The following is a 20,966-nucleotide window of genomic DNA, read 5'->3' as shown; positions in this document are numbered from 1 at the left end:
ATTAAATCCGGTTATCTGTACACGACTGGTCTGGAGCAGTGAAGCTTCTGCTTGTTGTCGTTTCCATGAAAAGCGCATGAAGATATCGCCCGAGCGACGTGAGATTAGGGGCCACGTTGTAATCGGTACGTATTACACATTCAGCGTGTACCGGAAAAGGTACATCTAATTAATTCCGTGGAGACGAGCCCTTTTTGAGAAGCCGCCAGGTGTGTTGAATTTCCCAACATTTTATGGTACCCGAAAGTTCATTACCGTGTTCACAGGAGTTCCTCCACTGGTTCCTATCCTGAACCACATAAATCCAATCCATCCCATCCTCTCTCTCGAAGATCCATTTTAATATTGTGACATGTAGACCCATTGCCAAGCAACGGCTGTGCAAACAGGCGACTGTATAACAGCCGTTGCTAGGAATACCCCTGTGGACATGTTTTCCCGGCAAGGAGAGAACACGCAATAAAAGTCGTTTTCTGTGCGGTCAGTGCCGCGGCTATATAACTAGGACTATTACTGAGTCGGTTGAGATTTGCAGGTGTGAGAAGTGAGAAGCTGGTAACTGAGGCTGGAGAAAGTTCGGGAACATATAGGAAGGGGAACTTTCGCTGCTGAAAGGCGCTACCAAGCAACGGCTATTGAAGACTCAAGAGTAATTAACGTGTGCTGCAGTTACGGTGATCTTCGGAGTGGGAAACTCAGTGAGACTGTTGTAGTTTTTGTAGGTAGGTTACGTCTTGGTCTTCTTAGCGTTCTTTTTCCTTCTGGCTTTCCCATCTAGACCTTCATTATGCTTATTGTGTCAGACAGTCTTCACCGAATTTGTGTGGTCAAATAAATGAGGATGTGATATGTGAAGGTATGTAGCATGCATAGGAGAGATCAGATATTCATTAAAAACATCGGCTGGAAAACTTGAAGCGGAAATGCAGCCCACAAGACCAATTTACATCAAAATTGGAACTGGCTGACAATTTTGTTTGTGACAAATTTATTAAATTTCACTAAGATATGTTCGCGGATTCAGAAGTGAATTCTGCTACAGACAGACAGACAGACAGACAGACAGGGGAGACGAAGATAATTTAATGTATGATCTTCAGTTATACAACGGCGTGTGAACGGGGACCGTTGCAGTGAATATATGTGATAGAATTCTAACCCTTTCCAAAGCAACGATGGCACATATCTGTTCAATATGCAAATATAAAGGATTACTGAATATGCAGGGCATTATGGGGAAATGCCATTATACCTACTGCCCAGGAGAGATGCCGTAGTTGTGCGGGTTGCATACTCTGATGCATAATGTATGACTGTCCACATCTGCGAATCAAAAAGTGATACTTTTATCGTGTGGAGAGTTTATCTGCGCAAAAATCTGTTAATAAACTTCTCACAGAGGGCAACTAGTTCAGTTTTGTACAGTTCCTGGCGCGATAATAACGAGAGATGTAAACAAAATTGCATTTATTAATGTCAGCCATATTTGTGTTTCCATTATTCGCTCATGCATCGGTCCGAGAGCCGCAGAAGGAACATTTATGACATTTGAAATAGACAAGTTTCCCTAAAATCCACTAACATATTCTGTGAATACAATCGAAAAGAAGCCGCAGGGAAATGGGAAGACATACGTTTTATCCGGTACAGCTTTCGAGATATTTAAACAAGAGGAACATACACGGGAGTCGTAACTGCAAGACAGTCGCACAAATTTTGACCACTTTGTCAGACTACGTCACTGCTGTGATGGTTCATTTGATGATGAGACATAGTTTTTAAAGAGGGTCAAGCGTGGGGAAGTGAAGTAGGTAAAACTAATGAGCAGTGCTTTAGTGTTTATGATCTGGATTTTGGAGACGGGCCGCATTTAAAGCATTCCGTGTAGCGTAGAATTTGTGTACCAACCCATCATTTGTCCTAGGAGCGAGAAAACCACGCAATGTTTGACTGAAGTCCCAACAAAGAGCTATTGTTACCAATAGTTCTTTTACCATGAACACAGAATCAGTAGGATCTTCCGAAACGTCGTCACAACCTAAAAGATAATAATGTTTATACATGTATTGTGAGTCTCCCTGTGTGAAGTCCCAAGTCAATCTAAACAAAATATAAGAATTCAGTCCGTACCTCACAGGAAACACATTACGTCTCCGCTACAGAGACCAACCGGTTAATGCTGTCTGGGGAAACAGTCGCTGTTTATTGTGAGAACCATATGGAACACATAAATACACTGTGTGGGCAGAATGCAGAGACTTTATGTATAAGAATTCAGTCCGTACCTCACAGGAAACACATTACGTCTCCGCTACAGAGCCCAACCGGTTAATGCTGTCTGGGAAAACAGTCGCTGTTTATTGTGAGAACCATATGGGACACATAAATACACTGTGTGGGCAGAATGCAGCTTGTTTCAGTTTTAAAGCGGGTGGTACATATATTTATTTATCGGGTTTGTCAGCGGCCTTCGCCAGTCTGGTTTTAACCTCCTTGCAAATAATGTACATTTTCTGCCATCGTGTCATGATTTCGATGACAAGAGCACGTACACCCCTGAGTTGTTAACAATCGATGGCCGCAGTTGTCCAACAAACTTGGTGAGCCAATTGGGTGTGCAGATAACAAGCCTAGCTCCTTCATTAGTCGGATTAACATTTACATGAAATGTTGCTAATTAACAGGCAACAGCTCTCCAAGTCTCAGGAGTTCCTCAGCCGGAACACAGCAGCCCGCAGCCTGGAGAAATTCAGCAAGGTACTAAGCGAAAAGACCCCTGGAAACCCCTTTGCACAAAGAGCACCATTTTCTGGAATGTGACGCCGTATAATCTGGTAGAGAAGTTTATCGGTGTCTAGAAGGAACGTACTGTCTCCAACTTCAGGGTGAAAAAGTAAACAGAGTATCCAGTTAAGAGAAAAGAAGCACGCAGAAGATGCTCACTGTTCAAGCCTGAAAATGGGAGTAGTATGCTTCTCCGAAACATGGATGAACATGTATCAGATTACACACTGTGCTGTTGTTAGGAAATCCCGGTTTACTTACGTAATTATAGAAGAGACTAGGAACAAGGATTCGAATACTCGCACATCACTTTAAGAACACTGAACACCGTACATAGTGGTAAAGAGCACGGAGTATATTTCATAATATCTTCGGGTGTTCTCTGTTAGGTCCGCCGTAAGAAACGCAAAGAGAAATGTTACAGTTTATAATGCATGTATATATTATATCTCATCATTCGTAAAACAATTAGTTTCAGGTTCGCTAACCCCGTTCCAACCCTCCTTTCGTTATATACCTGTGACGGTCCACTGTTCCCTTCTAGAACAACTTTTACCTTGACGATGGAAGCACAAACTTCTTTCGAAGCTTAGTAGCTACCATAACACACGGTGTAGGATTGTTATCTCGTTCAGTTGATACAGGAGACTGTAATCTTGTGCCTAGAAATTACACGCAAATTTACTGGCTGCCCCGTAGCGTGGAAGTCACTGAGAGTTGAAACGCCAGTTCATGTTTGCTTTCCGCTTTCCCTGGAAGTTGACCCCAGCTGTGTGACCTTGCCCATAACATGCCATGTTATTTACATGACATTCCGTAATCAAGCGACATGATCGGGGGCTGCAGCAGAGCCTGAAATGCTCTGTTTTCAAAACAGTTGACAAACATTTTGCTAGTCCCATGCTCCTCTGGACAGTTACAGTGTGGCCACATCACAATGCGGTCCTCTATGCCACCCGCAAGTAACATGCAACGTCAAAACTGGCTGCAATACCTGGAAAGGCCTGCTACAACCCACTGCAAAACAACCCCCCCCCCCAAAAGAAACGCGTTATATTAATTAGGAGTATCTGTTCTTCGCCCGGGAAATTTTTGTTTCTTGTCAGTACCATCATGTTATGTTATGTTATGTTATGTTATGTTACGTCTCTGTCAGAACCACTGTCCCCTCCACGACAGATTCCAGTCTTCTCTACCATTCGCCTTCCAGCTTCCACCTCTTCACTTTCAGCTCCTGTCAATCATTCTCTACATCTTGCAGCAATCTCTTACCTTCCTTCTACCTGCTCATCTATTTTCAAAAATGTTTTTAGCTGTCCCCGTTTGAATTCATTCTAATCACATACCTCGAACCACCCCAAATTTAAAAAATTTAAAACCGCTATGTGCTCAGCGTTTGCAAACACTCCTCTCGGTTGTTGGTTGTTTATAATAGTGTGCAGCACGAACAATAGCAAGACCAGTGCTCACGTGACTGGGTGTGACTACAGACGGGGTTTGGGCTCATAATCGGATTTGCTGGACTCTTTAAACAACTCATGACTGCACTTCACAAATCATTATCACACAAAGACTTGCGTTCTCAGTCAAGGCCTTCACTGCGCTGCTTGGTAGCGGCTTCCAACAGCGGACATTCCTCTGCTTCCGGGCTCACGTCCTCGCAGGCTGGCAGCTATCTCACACCAACCTCATACTCTTCTGTCATTCAAGACTATATTCGTAATGGCAGCTGTCCCTCGTTATATAGCCTCGGCACGAACCGCACAGAAAACATCGCTTCCAACAGTCACGCCACTGTTGCATGTTACACAGCGATTACCTAGCAATGGCTGTTTCCTTGGTTCAACACTTCTTGCTTCTGAGCAAAGACGCCACAGTACGGAACAACAGGAAAGCCGAATAATTTTACGTTCTGGTTAACCCGAAGCGCGAACAGGAGGAAGGCTGCTCTGAAGAAGGGCAAACGTAAAGACAAGAAAGTTCGAAATTATTTCGGAGCAAACAAACCACGAGTTACAGATAATGAAGGTTCAGCTGCTGGATGGAAACCGTTCCGAAACAACAGCCCCAAATTTTCGATATGAATACAGCAACACGGACAATTCGCAAAATGGAACAGTCAGCAACACAGATAACCCGAAGGCGTAGAATGCAGTAGACGGATAATCCGTACTACTGTGTTCTGATAAACGGATGATTATTGTACAGGTCACAGAAACGCGTAATTCATAAAAAACGTAAAAAATGCAGAAATGCATGAACCTCCACAGGGAAACCCGGACACGCATAAGCACGAAACCGACACTGCGTACAAGAAAGTCGGGCATTTCGCAAAAGGCATGGTCCTGAACACGGGAAATACGAAAGAAGAGTAGTCCGCAACACTGACAACCCGCAGAGCGGGTAATGCGCAGGGCAAATAATTAGCAGAGCGGGTAATGCGCAGGACAAATAATGAGCATAGCGGGTAATGTGCAGGACAAATAATCAGCTTAGCGGGTAATGTGCAGGATAAATAATCCGCAGCACGGATAATACGCAGAACGTATAATTAGCATAGCGGGTAATGCGCAGGGCAAATAATTAGCAGAGCGGGTAATGCGCAGGACAAATAATGAGCATAGCGGGTAATGCGCAGGACAAATAATCCACAGCACGGATAATACGCGGTACAGACAAACTGCAAGAACATGCGGCAACCAGTAGAATGAGAAGCGACAACAGTCCAGCCCTCAGCACCCACCACACGCGGGCTAGCAAGTGCAGTACTCACGGGAGCAGTATCTGGGCTCGTCCGACTTGTCCCCACAATCATCTTCCCCGTCGCAGAAGCGGTCAAGCGCCACGCACTGACCGGTATCACAGAAGAACTCGGAGACGCGACAAGTGGGCGGGGTTGCCAGGCCGGCCGCGACCAGGAGCAACAGCCCGAGCGGTGAGAATCCCATGCTGCCGAGTCAGCCTGAAACAAGCAAGTAAAATGAGTGCTGTAAATTTTCGAATGAAGCACCCTGTAGATTCTTTCTTTTTCGTTCAAATTAAAAATGATCACCCATTTAAAAATAAAGTACTCAATTTTAACCGAATTACTGACTTTATAATTTCTGCACTATGACCTATTCAGCACAGACCAGTTGATAGTTAACCAACGTTTCAGAGGAAACTGTTGCCTCCATGTTCAGGGTGTAAGTTTAGAGGAACAAAGAACAAAGATAACACACGCAGTCACAGGAGCAAGACACAACACAAAGCACAATACACATGAAAGTAGGAAGAATGCTCCGATAGAAGAAGATAGGTGTGACTCGCGTAGTGAAATACGACATAGGGATGACAAATCCTGAACAGTTTTAATATTTTTAATATTTAAAATTTATCAATATATATGACGAGTATATATTTTAGTATAAAGACAACAGGGCATGCAATGAAGTAGTCTGACGTACAACGAAAAGCGCCTGAAGATGGCACTTTAGTGCTGAAACATGTAGTGCAAGAGAGAAGAGTAAGGCGAATAAATGTATGCACTGTAAGACGGTCAGAATAAATCATGGGAACAAAGAAGCTTCGTTTTGTTGTTTTGCAGGTTTCAAACCTGTGGACCTTGCACAGGGTAGGGCCCCACACCCCCACACAGGATCCGTAAACAAGTTCTGACGTTCTGACTGTCTTATGCTGACACCGTGCTGTCTGATATAAGGCTATCTACGTTTCAGAGCAAACTGCTGCCTCTATCTTCAGAGTTTTATTTCGGTTTCTTTTGGGTACCCCATCGTAAATAAAGCTAGGGCCAGCAAGTTACTGTGATATGCCAATAAATATCTACTGAACTACAGGGTGTCACATCTAAAGAGACGGTCATTTTTATAGACACATTAATTTTTTCTTCTCTCAATATCAAATGTAGTGAATGCAGAAAGTAGCAGGTATTGCCTTCAAGCCTCGGTCTGCAGACCTGTCATCCTGATTCAGTTTCTTCTTCACGAACTTCCGGCACAGGAAAATGATTGGATATTCACTCAGGTAGGCCACGACTGCTTCCTTCCACATCCTTTTTTAATTCGTTATTCACTTATCATACCAGCATTTTACAGAATACAATTTTCGTAATTAAAAATCATCCTTAAGCAAGTCTAGAGTAATTTAAATAAAAAAGACGCAACTGAATTTGACAAACTTTCGCCTAAAAGGAATTCGTTTTAAGGGTATATAGAGCCGGGTTAGGTTGTGTGGGATTTGTGGTGTACAAACTAGCACGGGGTTCGGATTTCTCTGAGCACTTCAGTTTCCCTTGTCAATTCTCAATCCACCGACTGCTCCACGCTCATCATCTACCATCCGGGGCTGGTACAATAGGCCAGTTGGTGGCCGCAGTCTCACTCCACCCGAAGATATAAAAGAAGCTAACTGCTTTGTTACCAATACAAAATAGGTCGCAGCCGCGTCGCTTAACATACCAGCCTTCCCGGAAACAGACACTGGCGGAAGTTGGGACGTCAAAGCAGCGGAAAGAAGTTCTCCTCATTTTGGAGGGGAACTGTGACAATTGTGCACAGTGAGTTGTTCTCTTTTTGTCATTAGGTTCAGACAAGAGATCAAACAGATTTTTCGAACTGGGAGAAATGAATGCAGACTTCCATGCGTGCAAGCAAAGTATTGAATTCAGAGACATGATTCTTAGAAAACATCCTTAATTATATCTTAAATTTCGAAGATAAATATACACTTCTACAGCCTTGAAAGAAAACCAGTAACTTGTGGCAACATACACTAACTCTGCATTCTGCCCACACAGTGTATTTGTGTGTTCCGTATGATTCTCACAATAAACAGCGACTGTTTCCCCAAACCGCATTAACCGGTTGGTCTCTGTAGCGGAGATGTGATGTGTTTTCTGTAAGGTACGAACTGGGGTTTTAACTTTTCGTGTGTGTGTGTGTATGGAATTACTTTTATATGTACATTAAACTACTGTAACGTTGAGATAAAAAACTGAAATTGAGAAATTTCGGGTCACCATGGCACCGAACAGTGAGGCGACAACGCGATGGATGAGCGTACGTTATACAGCAGTTCAGACACGATCGAGCAATCTTTTCTTTCTGCATACTCGTGTTGTGTCTATGCCGTGAACACTGGGAAACATTTTTACGAGGATGTGTGAAATGTAGCATACTATATAATGGAGATGGTTTACGATGGAATATTCGTCCATTTTATTTGCGAGAGTTGGCGTTAAAATTCGACCTCGAATTATGTTCGATAAGAAATGGGACTAGAAACAAATACGGGAGAAGGTATGGGAAATTAGTAGTATGAAACCTTATATATTCAGTAATGAGAGTTTCCGTTCAATTCTTAGCGGGCGTTACAGTAATATGATTTAAATCAATGTCTGAATCGGCAGGGCTGTGCCAGACCACACGGCGTCACATTCCAGTGTGTAACTCTAGTTTAATACTGAGTACATAGCTCAGTTTTGCACAATCGCAGCTACAGCTCTGACATTTCTAAGGACTTGGCTTTTCTGTCCCTGAGGAAGGAAAATAAGTGTGGGGTTTCCTTAATGGCTGCAACTCATAAATCTGAACTGTTCCGTTTTACCCGTTTAGAAATGGCGTGGAAAATGTTTGAGAGAGGGTGGAGCTGCAATGGCAGATCACAAGCTGCAAAACGGACAAGGAGAAAAATTAGGGAACAACAAAAATATGTAGGGTTGGGGTTGAAAAGGGAAAAGAAATTAAATAGTAGTGAGGATAAAAAGCGTGAATTTTTTTAAAAAGCACACGTAAATAGAATCTGTAGGGGTGAGGCAGTTATTAAACATCCTGTGGGCTGGATGTCTACAGTTCTAACCATCTTGCACTGGCTGCTGATGGAACATCCAGTCCTCACTGGAGTTTGACGTCACTTTTGTTTGCTTTTCGCTGAAGGGCCGTTAGAGTCAATGTTGTCATATCTAGGTTTAGCGACGATTACACAATTTTTCATACAGAATATCACGTGACCGGAAACCCAACGGACATTACGTTTTCCGTCGCTATTTTCTTTGTGGGTTACCTCGCATTTACTTAGTGCGGGTTGCTTCAAAAGAGGTTCTAGGTTGTTAGAATTATATAACTTCGAGTGAAAGGATGATTCGTGAATGAATTGGAAAGGATTTGGAAGGACGCGGTCGTGGCGTAATGGAGGTACTATCCCGGAATTTTCCTGGAGTGACTGAGGAAGAACAGAAAGTGCCTAATTCATGAGTTCCAGATGTTTAACTTTTCCAAGGGGGCACCAAGCACAAACGGTTAAGAGGCTGTCGCCCGGAATTTATCTGTCATGGGTAAAACGTTAACACTGCAACACATACCGACGGCACTACATTACCGGCTGAAACACTTACGTTATCGCCTGCCATCTTCTTATCCTACAGTAACTAATGAGATTGTTTTTGCGTTTGGTTTCAATGGAAACGATCTAACTACAGACCGACAATCACTGCAAGAAAGATTCGGTAGGTCAAATTCTGCTGGCCTGGCGAGCACATTCTTGGCTTCAGATCTCGCCTAGATCTATGTCCAATATTTTTGTGCCTTTGTTTAGAAGTGTGGTCTCCTCATTAGCGGGGAATGGGTCGGTTTATCCCCCGTGTAGGCCTTGCGTTTTAATAAAGATTGTCCAGATTAGGTTAATATATACATAATTAAGATCTAAAAGTTTGTGACGATGGTATATTAATACAATTACTATGTTATGTTGGACATTATCCATCGTCCTGTTTTTCATTTAAAACACAATGGTTCGGAGACTGGATTCTGCCTCCGTCTTCAGGTGAAAAATCTGCTCAGTTGAGTTCAGTCGATAGAGTTAGCCCTTATCTCCGGAGATGGAAAGGAGATACTGTTTTAACCTGAAGACGGAGACACAATCTACTCTCCGAAACGTTGTGTTTTAAATAAAAAACAGGACGATGGATAATGTCCATAAACGAAGCAATTTTAATAATTATATACAGATATATATCGACACGCCGGTCACGGTAGCCGAGCGGTCTAAGGCATGCACTGTCTTCGCTCGCTCGGAAGCCGGGATCGTGGGTTCGAATCCCACTCAGGGCGTGGATGTTTGTGTGCGTTTTCTTCTGTGTTTGTCTACAGGTAGAGGCCTTGCGACGAGCTGATCACTCGCCCAAAGAGTCCTATCGTATGTGTAAGATCTAGAAAAACCGAAGTGAACGGAGTTCATGGAGGTAGGCCTAGGCCCACTGGGGCTGTAGTGCAAAGAAAAAAAAATATATCGACACACAATCATTGAAAATAATTTCTTCTGGTTTCGCCAGCACAGTAATTCTTGGTTTCAAGTCCTGCGGGATTTATCACCCAAATGTTTCTGTTCTAACAATCATCACAACAAAGGCTGAACTGTTTAGGCTAATTACATACAGATGAGCGGACATTAATGAAGCATGTTTCATGTTCACTGGGACAGGGTTTGAAGCAGGAAACCCGACCCAACAGGGACTGGTTCCGTCAGCTTGTGGCCCGTCCCTGCGGGTGACAAACAGATAAAACACGCGATTCGTTAGCAGAACAAAGAAGACAGCTCAGTTCGTGTCAAGACCAAACTGCAGCGCAACACTCTCTCTCTCTCTCTTGTTTTTCTTTTTTAATTTCCGCCAATGTTGGCCTTTACAGCATCACCACTCCCGGAACATGCGCCCTGCGGCCATGTTGCAGTGCTCAGCTCTGCCGGACACTTGTTACTGCCCTTACTTCCTTCCTACCACTTAAAGCTTCATATACTTACATCCCACAAGGTTAGTAAAAAAGGGCCCGCGGGCCACGTCCGACGCGATAACACTTCAAAATCGACCCGCGGCAAAAAAGGATATTGGAGCTGTGTTTTATGCCCACATTTATATTACGAACATAATTTAATTATTCATATGAGCCGGGATAGCTCAGTCGGTATAGCGACTGGACCGGCTGGACGACCGAGGGGTCGGAGCTAGAGTCCGGTGGGGTCAAGAATTTTAATTTCTCCATGTCGTTCAGGCCGGCTCTGGGGTTCAGCCAGCCTCCTATCAAATTGGGTACCGTGGGCTCTTTCCCCGGGGTTAAAGAGGCTGGGGCATGGAACTGACCACTCACCTCCAACTAGTGCCGAGGTCAAGAATACGTGGATATATACATCCTCTCCCCAATACGCCTTCATGGCGTAGTGCTTAATTAGTAAAGTACAGGAAGATATTTACCTCTTTTATCCGTTATTTATTTATTCATAGAAGTTAAAATGAATTTAAATGAAAACAGTTCGGGGCATGTTTTCTTGAAACCCGCATTATTGATGTTCTCCTAATTAATTTCCTCTGTGTGTAAATCGGCATTGGCAAAACAGCCCTTTCTGAGCCATGGCCTTCCTGTGGATTTCGCAACGGTACTTTTGTTTCACACAGCAAGGTCGTCAGCCTTGCGTCTTGAGGACCAGGTGTGTATTTACGTCCCAGTATGTGCCAGTAACTATAGCGCTATGGCTATTTCACACGCTCTGCAGTTCACTACAGCAAGTACTAAGACTTCTCAGTCTGCTGTGTCTTCGCCAGTCGTTGTCTGGTAACGGCTTCCAACGGCGAACGTTCCCCTTACTCTGGGTTCCCGAACTGCCCGTGCCTCAGCTATCAGCTTCTAACAGCAGCAGCTCACAACGACTGTACCGCAGCGGTCCTCTAACTCTCTCACTCCGCTGTCAAAGTCAAGTCACATAGCGACTGACGGTCGGTCAGTCAGTCAGTAAGTCTTGGTGTCCAGACCCATCTGGGACTCATGACCAGATATTTATGACTCTTTGACAGTTAAGGTCTTTTTTTTTGTGGGGCGTCCTCTCTAACGAGAGGAAGGGTCTGTCTTTTGCATACGCTGCTGGTGCTTGCCAGCGAAGTCTCTCTCGGGTCCGAGTCCCTTGGGACTCGCGCCCATATTTTACTGTCTCAGATTTGAGACTTCAACTTTCGTCGCCTCCTATGATTCGCAGGGTCAAAGTTGAGGTATTCGACCCCTCCTCCACGCGGGCTGACTCCACTGAATTGGGTCCGTCGCCTGATATAGTCTCGGAGCGGACAACACAGAAAACACTGCTTCCAACAGTGCTTCGATATAAACTGCATGTGTTAGCTGCAGGTAATTCGAATTCATCCAACAGATGGATCTGTCAACAACAGAGTTTCTGCGCCACCTGTCGTCATGAAGGTAACAAGTGCTCGTTTGGAGGTGCTCCTCGAAGCCCTGGGTTTTCTGTTTTCAGCATTGATTGTTATGACTGGTTTGTGAGGGGGGTGGGAGAGGAACCTCTGTAAAGACAAAGACAGAACCAACTGCGCTACTAACACGAGCCGTTTATATCTATTTGTCTCGCTTTCTTCTTCAGAATCTTCTGTAACAATTTCCTTTACTTCTAGCGGGCTTCTCTTATTTGTTAAACAAAGCCTGAATTCTCACGTAAACTTTCATTGTTTATTCACTGTACACACGTAGGTAAGTTTTGTGCCGTTGTGGTGGTACCATTTGTTCAAACATCTGTGTGTGTACGTCGAGTAGGCAAACTTACAGGACAAAATTCCTGTGTTCAATGGGACTTCCGGTAAAAATATTTTGCATCCCGTTTTATATATTGTGGCATGTCTGCTGAAATCCAGAACTGTGGAGTAATATAAACAGCCATTACAAGGTAACGGCTGCGTAATATTCAACAATGGTGTAACTGTGGGAAGCGGTGTTCAGTAGGAGGTCCGTCTGGATGGCCGCCAACATGCGAGGACGTGAGCCCGGAGAGGGACGTCCACGATGGGTCAACTGCGAGAGTTGCAGTTGTGAGAAGCTGGTAAAGGGGGACATCCGCCGTTGGAAGCACCTACCAAGCAACGGCTAGTGAACACTGAAAAGACTTTATGTGCGTTGTAGTTACAGGACCTTTGGAATGTGTATCTCAGCGAGACTGCCGTAGTTATTTGTAATTACATTTTGTAAGTGTTAAACAAATCCGATTATCAAGCCAAAATCCGTCTATAGTCACATTCAATCACGTGACAGAATTCTTAAAACAAAACGTAGTAACTTCCTAACGACCACGTAACGACCAATGTCGCTATCTGATAAGGATGCAGCATGAACACGTGTTACACAGGGCTACTCTGCTTTAAACGTGAGACGTTTCGTTGAAACTTAATTGTTTATACAGAATTTGCCCTGAATATATCTTCATTTGCCTCAATGCACTGCCACAGTGTGGCTGTCCAATGCGCTTGTGGGGTACACTAGGAGTGTGCATTAACACGGAACATTTCCAAACTCCTCGGTTGTATGATTAATGGAAGACGAAAGATGAAGTCAAGGAAAGGCTTTCCCAAACTTTCTAAGTTAAGTTTGCAATGTGTAACAAACATACCGCGTGCTGACGGACCCCACTGTCACGTGACGAGCGGGAAAGCCTAAGAACACTGCGAGACGAAACGCAGTAGGAAAGCGAGCGCGTTGGTGTCTTCTTTTATACATACATACATGTTTTTTTTTATTTGCCAGTTTGTACGTCTCTTGAAACGCGAGAAACAGCTTAACGACTGGGAATGAGGCTGGAGGTGGAGAAGGGGTCATAACCAACTTGTACAGAAGGGCACAGCAAAAATGCAACGCAGAAAAGCCATACGTTTTTCATAAACCAATAGCAAAAACATGACTTGAAGAAAAATAAATTGTGTGCTGAATTATTTATTCTGTGTTTCTCTCTGTACGTGTGTCGCCAAGCTCTGTACACACACACACACACACAAAAACTGAAAACAAAAACAGAAAAGAAAGCCCTGGAAAATATGCAACCACCTCACAACAGACAGGAGTCCAACGCTGCCAGCAACGCAATGAGAATTGTTTCAACATGCATCAGAGCTCAGAAAGTCGGACAACTTTGTGCACAACCAGCCTAGGCTGGTTACGTCGTTTCCATGGAAACCACTTGTATAACATATCCTATTCTCAGCAATATGCTACATATGTGATACGTACACATGATGAAAGACCAAGCATAATCATAAGAGACACACCCACCTTCTCGTCAGAGAGGGTGTTACATAAGGACTATTATCTCAAGGGTTCAGTTGAAAAGAAAAATCTCTGGTCGTGATTCTCAAGGGGCTTGGCGCCAAGACGAACTGATTGGCGCTAAACCGCCTGTCGTAAAGTAACTCTGACTTTGACTATCAGTCTCGCGGGACTAGGAGCCAAGAATGAATGTGCTGGCGAAGACCAACAGCAATTTACCCGAACCCGTAGTCCTTGCTATGACTGATGTGTTCAGTGTAGTCACAGGAAGATTAGGTTAGCTGTGATACAACTAAAAGATAGAGGCGCCCGATTCCTCCAAAACGTCGGCACTTATATGCCGAACCACACGGTTTCACACTCCATAAAGCCATAATTATAAGTTTCTGAACACACTGTGGTGTATAGACTAGTGGCCGAACAGTGACTCTGTGAACAGCAACCTTCGCTTGGTAGCGGCCGGTAAACGCGCCAACAATACCCGATCTATCGTTAGGCAATTGTTCGGCAAGCGGGTTCCCGCAGCAACGGATACGCATATAACAGTCGAGGTAATGCTGCACTATAACAGTGGAAACTGTTTTCTATGTGGTTCGTGCCGGAATGTTATAAGCAGGATCATTCAAGTTCCGGAGTTGAGAGAATTCAGTTGCGGAATATTCGCTGGACAGGAAGGACCTGAGCGTGGGAAGCTGAAGAATCTCCACTGTTAGGAGCCGTTGTCAGGAAACGACTCTTGAAGACGCAGCAGGTTGGAATAGGCTTGGAGGACGATGTAATGAACTGTAAAGCGTGGAGATAAGCAGTGGCGCTGTAATTACTTATAATTACGAGTGGTGGTCAGTAATTCAAATATCAAATACATACCCCGTCTATAGTCACACCCCAAATACGTAGCAAAACATACCCACAGTATATCAACATGTGTTTAAATGCTCAAAGTTATGTTTTTCTGTCTTGAAGGTTAGAGGAATTAATCTCACGCCGAAACGTCGAAGTTCTGAGGCATACGCAAGGAGAAGTTAAAAAAAATGCTTATATTGATTTCGTTATGTCTGTCTGCTCGTCCCTCCGCCTACAGCAACAAGACAACCGCTTAACGTATAAACTTCGGATATTTGCGCTGGGACATGTCGACGTGTTGCAGCGTCCGTTCGCATCTGACCAGTGACAGCCACTCCACATGAAGACGTAGCAGGTCTGCCGTAACTCGCTGAATGTTCATCGGGGCGAAAAATGTTTCCAACAGAAAATGAAACACATTTTGTGTCCCAACACACCTTTTCGCTAAATCATATTGTCACGTATTTAGGGGTGTGCGGCTCTAGACGGGGTATGGATTGCTAAATAGATTGACCACTCATATACACCACACGGAACTACAAGTTATTAACAGCGCTATCACTAATCTCCACACTTCACAAATCACTACAGAATCCGTTAAGCTTTTATCCGGCCTTCTGTGTCTTCATCAGCCGTTCCCTGACAATGACTTCTAGCAGTGGAGATTCTTCAGCTTCCCGCGCTCGGGTCTTACCTTCACAGCCTCTCGTGCAGAGCTCGACTGATCTCACTGCCCAAATTCTCTTCTTTGTAACTCCTCGGTGAGGACCACATAGAAAACTCTCCGTTTCCAATAGTAAGTCTATTGTTGCTTGCTTATTCGTTTCCGTGGGAACGTGTTTACCGAGACGTTGCTGAGAAACGTCGTTTCGTTAGTCGCCTACTGCATAGCAACGGTTCTATACGCCACAACGCGTTTTCGAAATAACTGAACAGACGAAGGGACAACGCGACAGAAATGTTAATCTACACGTGCAGTTCCTCATGTGTTATGTATTCTTTACGGGGAGTTTGCAAGCTGCAAGCAAGAAGGTCGCGGGTTCGAGTCCCGATTAGGTGGATTTCTTTAATTGACCTCATCCTTCCAGCCGCACTATGGCCATGGGGTCGACTCAGCCTCTAACAGAAATGAGTACCAGGAAATGTGGGAGCCTCGACGTCTAACAACCCTAAGGGCCTCCACGTCCTGTTACAGGGACAGCTTTGCTTGTTTGCATATATATATCCGCGCAGAAGTGACACCAACCCTTCAGATTTCAGTTGCATCCTTGCCGCAGGGTGGAAGCCAGTGCTCTCACCCCTAAAGCTAACCTACCACCATGTTTCATTAAGCAGTATGGAACGAAGGTTTCGGCACTGGATGGAGTTGAGTGGTCAGCTTCACGCCCCAGCCGCTTCACCCCGGTTACCCATTGGATAAAATGCTGGGTGGGCTCCAGAGGTCTGAGCGCTGTTGCCCCTGCCGGAAACGAATCCCGACTCCTTGGTCATCCACTGGCAAAGCAAACACGTAGGGACGGACCCTGGGGATTGAAGGCGCTAAGTAAGGGATTTGGACCACATGTAAAGAGGAGACCGGATCCGCACGAAGCACTCGTGCAGTCGAGACTAGAGACAGGAAGTTCAGGGACAGCCAAGTAGAAAGAGACACTACGGGTAGAAGGTTAGGTCAACTTAACGGCAATCGAACTCGTGACCTTACGGCCTCATATCATTATGAGATGGTGACGCAGAATTTGATGGCATCATTGCAAAGTTACTGGAGTCCATTTTGAATATTTCGCGGGAACCAGTATCTCCACAGTGGGAATCTTGTTAAGGTGTGACGTAACTGCGGAAATGGTTCAGACACGATATAGTCGCGGTTTGCAGGCTGGAGCAATATAAATGTATTCGTCTCTTCTAGAAATGCAGTCCATTTCCTTTATTCGGACCACGTCCTTGCAGGCTGGAGTTCAAAGACGGGACATGTCGTATTCTTGATGAAGAGTAGCGACACAGGTCACGTTCGTTTATCAGAGGTGACATCTATGGACAGAAGCAGAAACACCGATCGCAAGATTCGATTCCTGAAACATTCGAATGCGAGGCAAACAGGACTCAGGTCATGCTACTGGAATACACTGCATAAAGCTACGGTAAATTTATGTGCCACGTGGATCCGTGTGATAAAAATGAACCTACAAAATGGCGTAAGAAATATGCCCTTAACGGGGGTACAGATGTGTACTGCCGAGCTTTGAGGTTCTCACGGAAATGACCATAAAGAGTACAATCTTCTGCAATGTGACACCATATAATTTGGTAGATGTTTACCAAAGTTTCGGGAAGAAACTACGTGTCTGCCTCTGTCCTGAGATTAAACGAAGCTGAAAGCACTAGGCAGACTGTGCACACGCGTTCGCTTCTTTACCTTATTCAAACGACCTGAAGACAGAGTCAGTATACTCAACCGAAACGTCAGTACCGTGTTGTTTAAAAAGTTATCTCTACATTGTTATTATTGTAGCATGTAGACTCTTGCTAGGCAACGACCGCGAAACAAGCAACTATACAACAGCCACTGCGAAATGACGGCTCCGCAAGCACGTTTCCATGGCAACAGCTTCGTAACACGCAACAATAATGTAACTGGGAAATTATGTTCTCTAAGAGGTCCATGCCGATAGTTTCTTGAGGTAAAAAAGAACTGTTAAGAGGTGTTCTCCATGTGGTCCGTGCCAAGGCTACATACGGAGTCGATTGTGTGTATCAGTTGTAAACGACAGATCCTTCTCGTCAGAGAGAGCTCCCCATACCAACAAACCTGCAACTGTCTGACAGTAATAAAAATCTGGTCTTGGGCCCCAGATGTGAGCTTTATTCCAAGAGAGACTGACCGTCGGTCGTAACATAACTTTGATTTAGTGAGTCAGTGCGGGCCGCGCCATAGCTCAAGCGGTTAGTTGCTGGTTTCCCATCGGGGCGGCCCGGGTTCGATCCCGGGTCTGGTCAAGTGGGATTTGTGGTGGACAAAGTGGCGCTAGGGCAGGTTTTCTCTGAGTACTTAGGTTTCCCCTGCCAATCTTCATTCCACCAATTGCTCCACAATCACCCTCACCTATCATCTGGGGCTGGTACAACAGGCCAGAAGTGGCCGCAGTGCGAGGGACTGAGTCCCACCCCACTAGCAATAAAAATAATTTGTGAGTTAGTGCAGGTCGGGAGGTGCAACGGAAATGTGTCAGCCAGCGAAGACAGGGGCCGTTGGAAACGGAAGCAGAAGACGCTACATCGTTGGAAGCCGCTACCAAGCAACGCAGTGAAGACCGTCTGATAGTGATCTGTGAAATGTAGTCACGAGTTGTGTGTTAAAATGTCCAATAAATCCGATTAGCAATCCAAATCCCTTCTATAGCTTCTCTATCACGTGACAGTATTATTATTATTATTATATTCGTCGTGTTTATTCTATGAAACCCTCCTTCCAGAAGTTGTCAAGTTGTTGGCGTGATAATTTAATGAAACTGCCATGTGAAAGCGTCCCTCAAGGGACGTGACGTGTAAGGGCTATCTGTGCAAACCATAGCTACAGATGGGGTTTCAATCTTCTACATGCATTTAGCTGGAATGCCGTAATTAAGTTCACAACCGAAAAGGAACAACCACTACAAAATTATAACGTATTATATTCAAAGCTGTGGGCAGAATAATTCCAGAAATTCACGTTTTTATTAACTGCGAAATTGAAATTACACTTCCATTATGATTATGGCCGTTTACATTGAATTAATTTAATTTTTTTTATTCAGTGTCCGCCCCATTTATTTGAGTCAACACCGCTCGGTACTTGCCACACGAGAAACACCGCTCGTGCCCCAACTGACTACACTGATCCATCCTTACTGGAAACAACAGGAATCTTGCATGAATCCAAATTTTATTAATAAAGCTCGGGTAGCTCAGTCAGTACAGTGATTTTGTTTACAAATTTGAAGACCGGGCTTCGATTCCAAGCAGGGACAGATATTCCTTCCGTCGCCTACACGTCCAGATCGAAACTGAGATCCAACCAACATCCTATTCAGTCGGTACTGGGACTCAACCCCTGGGGTAAAGCAGCCGAGACGTGGCATTTATCACTGACACCCAAGGTGGAAGCGGGGTTAAAAATGCATGGCATTATACCTCCACTTTCCCATACTCCACATTAACGGTCATGTTTATGTAATTACGTACACTAGAGGTACAGCATGTACTGTCATCGCTCGCTTGGAAACCGGGATCATGGGTTCGAATCCCACTCAGGGCATGGATGTTTATTTTGTGTGTGTGTGCGTTTTCCTGTGTTTGTGTACAGGTAGAGGCCTTGCGACGAGCTGATCACCCGCCCAAGGAGTCCTACCGTATGTCTAATATCTAGAAAAACCGAAGCGAACGGAGAAGTTCATGGAGGTAGGCCTACACCCACTGGGGCTGTAGTGCCAAGGAAAAAAAAAAAGAGGTACAGCATTAGTCTGAACGGCGTGACGTCATAGTTCGCTTGTTTTCGAGAGGCACGTGGAAGATCTATGCCATTTATGGCTTTCATGATTCTCCTCAGTAGTAACAGACAGATTTAATGACGGTTATTAACATGGAAGAGCAGTGACAGACGCCATGCACAAATCTCTTTTCTTCTCGCTTTCAGAGCTGTTTGACTGACTTTGGGCATTCTTTTTTACTCTTCTCAGACAGAATGTCCATCTGTGTTGCCCTTAGGTCCCCGTACCGTTTGCAGCCCAACGCCACATTCACATTCGGCCGCGGTCACAACGACTCAGCCATCTAGCGGAAGGTCCAGGAACTATTACAAAGTTTTCTGCTAACGACACACAGAGCTTAGAGTTCAGATGTGGGATCATTCAACTCAGCGAAATGTCGCAAACTCACGCTGCTGACATGGAAACCAAAGGTAGAAAGAATGGAAGAAGGAAATGCAGATATTTGAAATGAGAAAAAGAAAGAAAAGAAGGGTTCAAATAATCGGGGAAGGAAGGAGAAAGAAAAAGAAATTAAAATAAAAATAGTGGGCAAGTGAAGAAAAGGGAGGCAGACGGCAAGAGAGAAAGAAACAGAAAGAGAAACTTCAGTACAGAGGTCAACTTGCGCCTTCATGAGAAGCTAGCAGTTGCTCAGCTACTTAATAATTTCCCAGTAATGCTGGAACACGGAGTTCAGAGCCCTACACTGGTCTCTAACCTGAGCTAGATGCATTTATTCCACATATCCCATCACATTTATTTAATATACATTTTAATATTATCCTTTCATCTAAACATTTCTAGTGGTCTGTTTCTTCCAGGCCCTATGACTGAAACTTCGAATGAACTTATTTCCGCTCCCATGCGTGTTACATGGTACACCAATCTCACCATTTTTTATCTGATAATCATCTCATGTTCACACATTTCCCTCAGAATCCAGCTCGCAAACACCCTTCCTTACTGTCAGAGACCAAGTGTCACACCCGTACAAAAGCAGTAACGACATCGAAAGGAGAAACAAGTTCAGGTTAGACCATGCAGTAGTACCCGAAGTGTTTTGCAGCAGAAGCAGAGCAGCACATGGAAATGTCAGGTCACGCTCGGCGGAGCTGCGACATTTCCAAGCTGACCTTTGCCCAGCAGCCACACGAATATGTGTGCAAATTTCATGAAGCGAACTGTACTTTATATGCAAGTTCTCGGTATCGTCTTCACAGAACAGAAACGTCGCAATAAACCGTACGAACGGCATATGAAGGGCAACTTCAAGGAAGACACAGAAGCAGGAGAATGGGCAAACTGTGCAAATCTACAGATCGATGTTCATAGTACACTATTGCATTAATGTGGTAAATTCCATCACGAGGATTAATTGCCTGCACGGGGCTCAACCTGCGTTCTTTCCTTTAAGCTCGAAACTAATCTATATATCTTTACATATATACCAGTGTATATATATACATGCATACATACACTACATAACTTATGGTCATGCAACGTCGCAACGTTCGACGATTCGTAACTATGGTAACCAGAAATTGTGCAACACATATATATGACAGTAAAGCACCGGTGAGATAAAATTACTCAATTTCGGGTTAACATAGCAAAGAATTACAGAACGTCAGCATATTTTATGAACACAAGTTCTGAAGTAGGTCACAAATCAACAAAAGTTTTGTTTATGTGTATCGTGTCTATTCTGTGGGTACTGATAATATTCTGATGTGAATATTTCAAGTACACTATACTGTAC

The 20,966-nt window shown here is 44.3% G+C and overlaps 1 protein-coding gene across 3 annotated transcripts in view; it reads right to left on the bottom strand.

Annotated features, from left to right (window-relative positions):
• LOC111861806 overlaps positions 1–20,966 on the bottom strand; it is a 322,342-nt gene that overhangs the window by 83,049 nt on the left and 218,327 nt on the right. For all 3 annotated transcript variants that reach the window (XM_023846679.2, XM_023846678.2, XM_033750465.1), the window contains exon 2: positions 5,558–5,746. In XM_023846679.2, the coding sequence (XP_023702447.1) occupies positions 5,558–5,732 (175 nt within the window). In that variant the 5' untranslated portion in view covers positions 5,733–5,746. The remainder of the gene's footprint in view (positions 1–5,557; positions 5,747–20,966) is intronic.

The sequence above is a fragment of the Cryptotermes secundus genome, unplaced genomic scaffold, assembly GCF_002891405.2.
Source record: "Cryptotermes secundus unplaced genomic scaffold, Csec_1.0 scaffold620, whole genome shotgun sequence".
Taxonomy (NCBI): domain Eukaryota; kingdom Metazoa; phylum Arthropoda; class Insecta; order Blattodea; family Kalotermitidae; genus Cryptotermes; species Cryptotermes secundus.
This window is presented reverse-complemented; position numbering and strand designations above follow the sequence as displayed.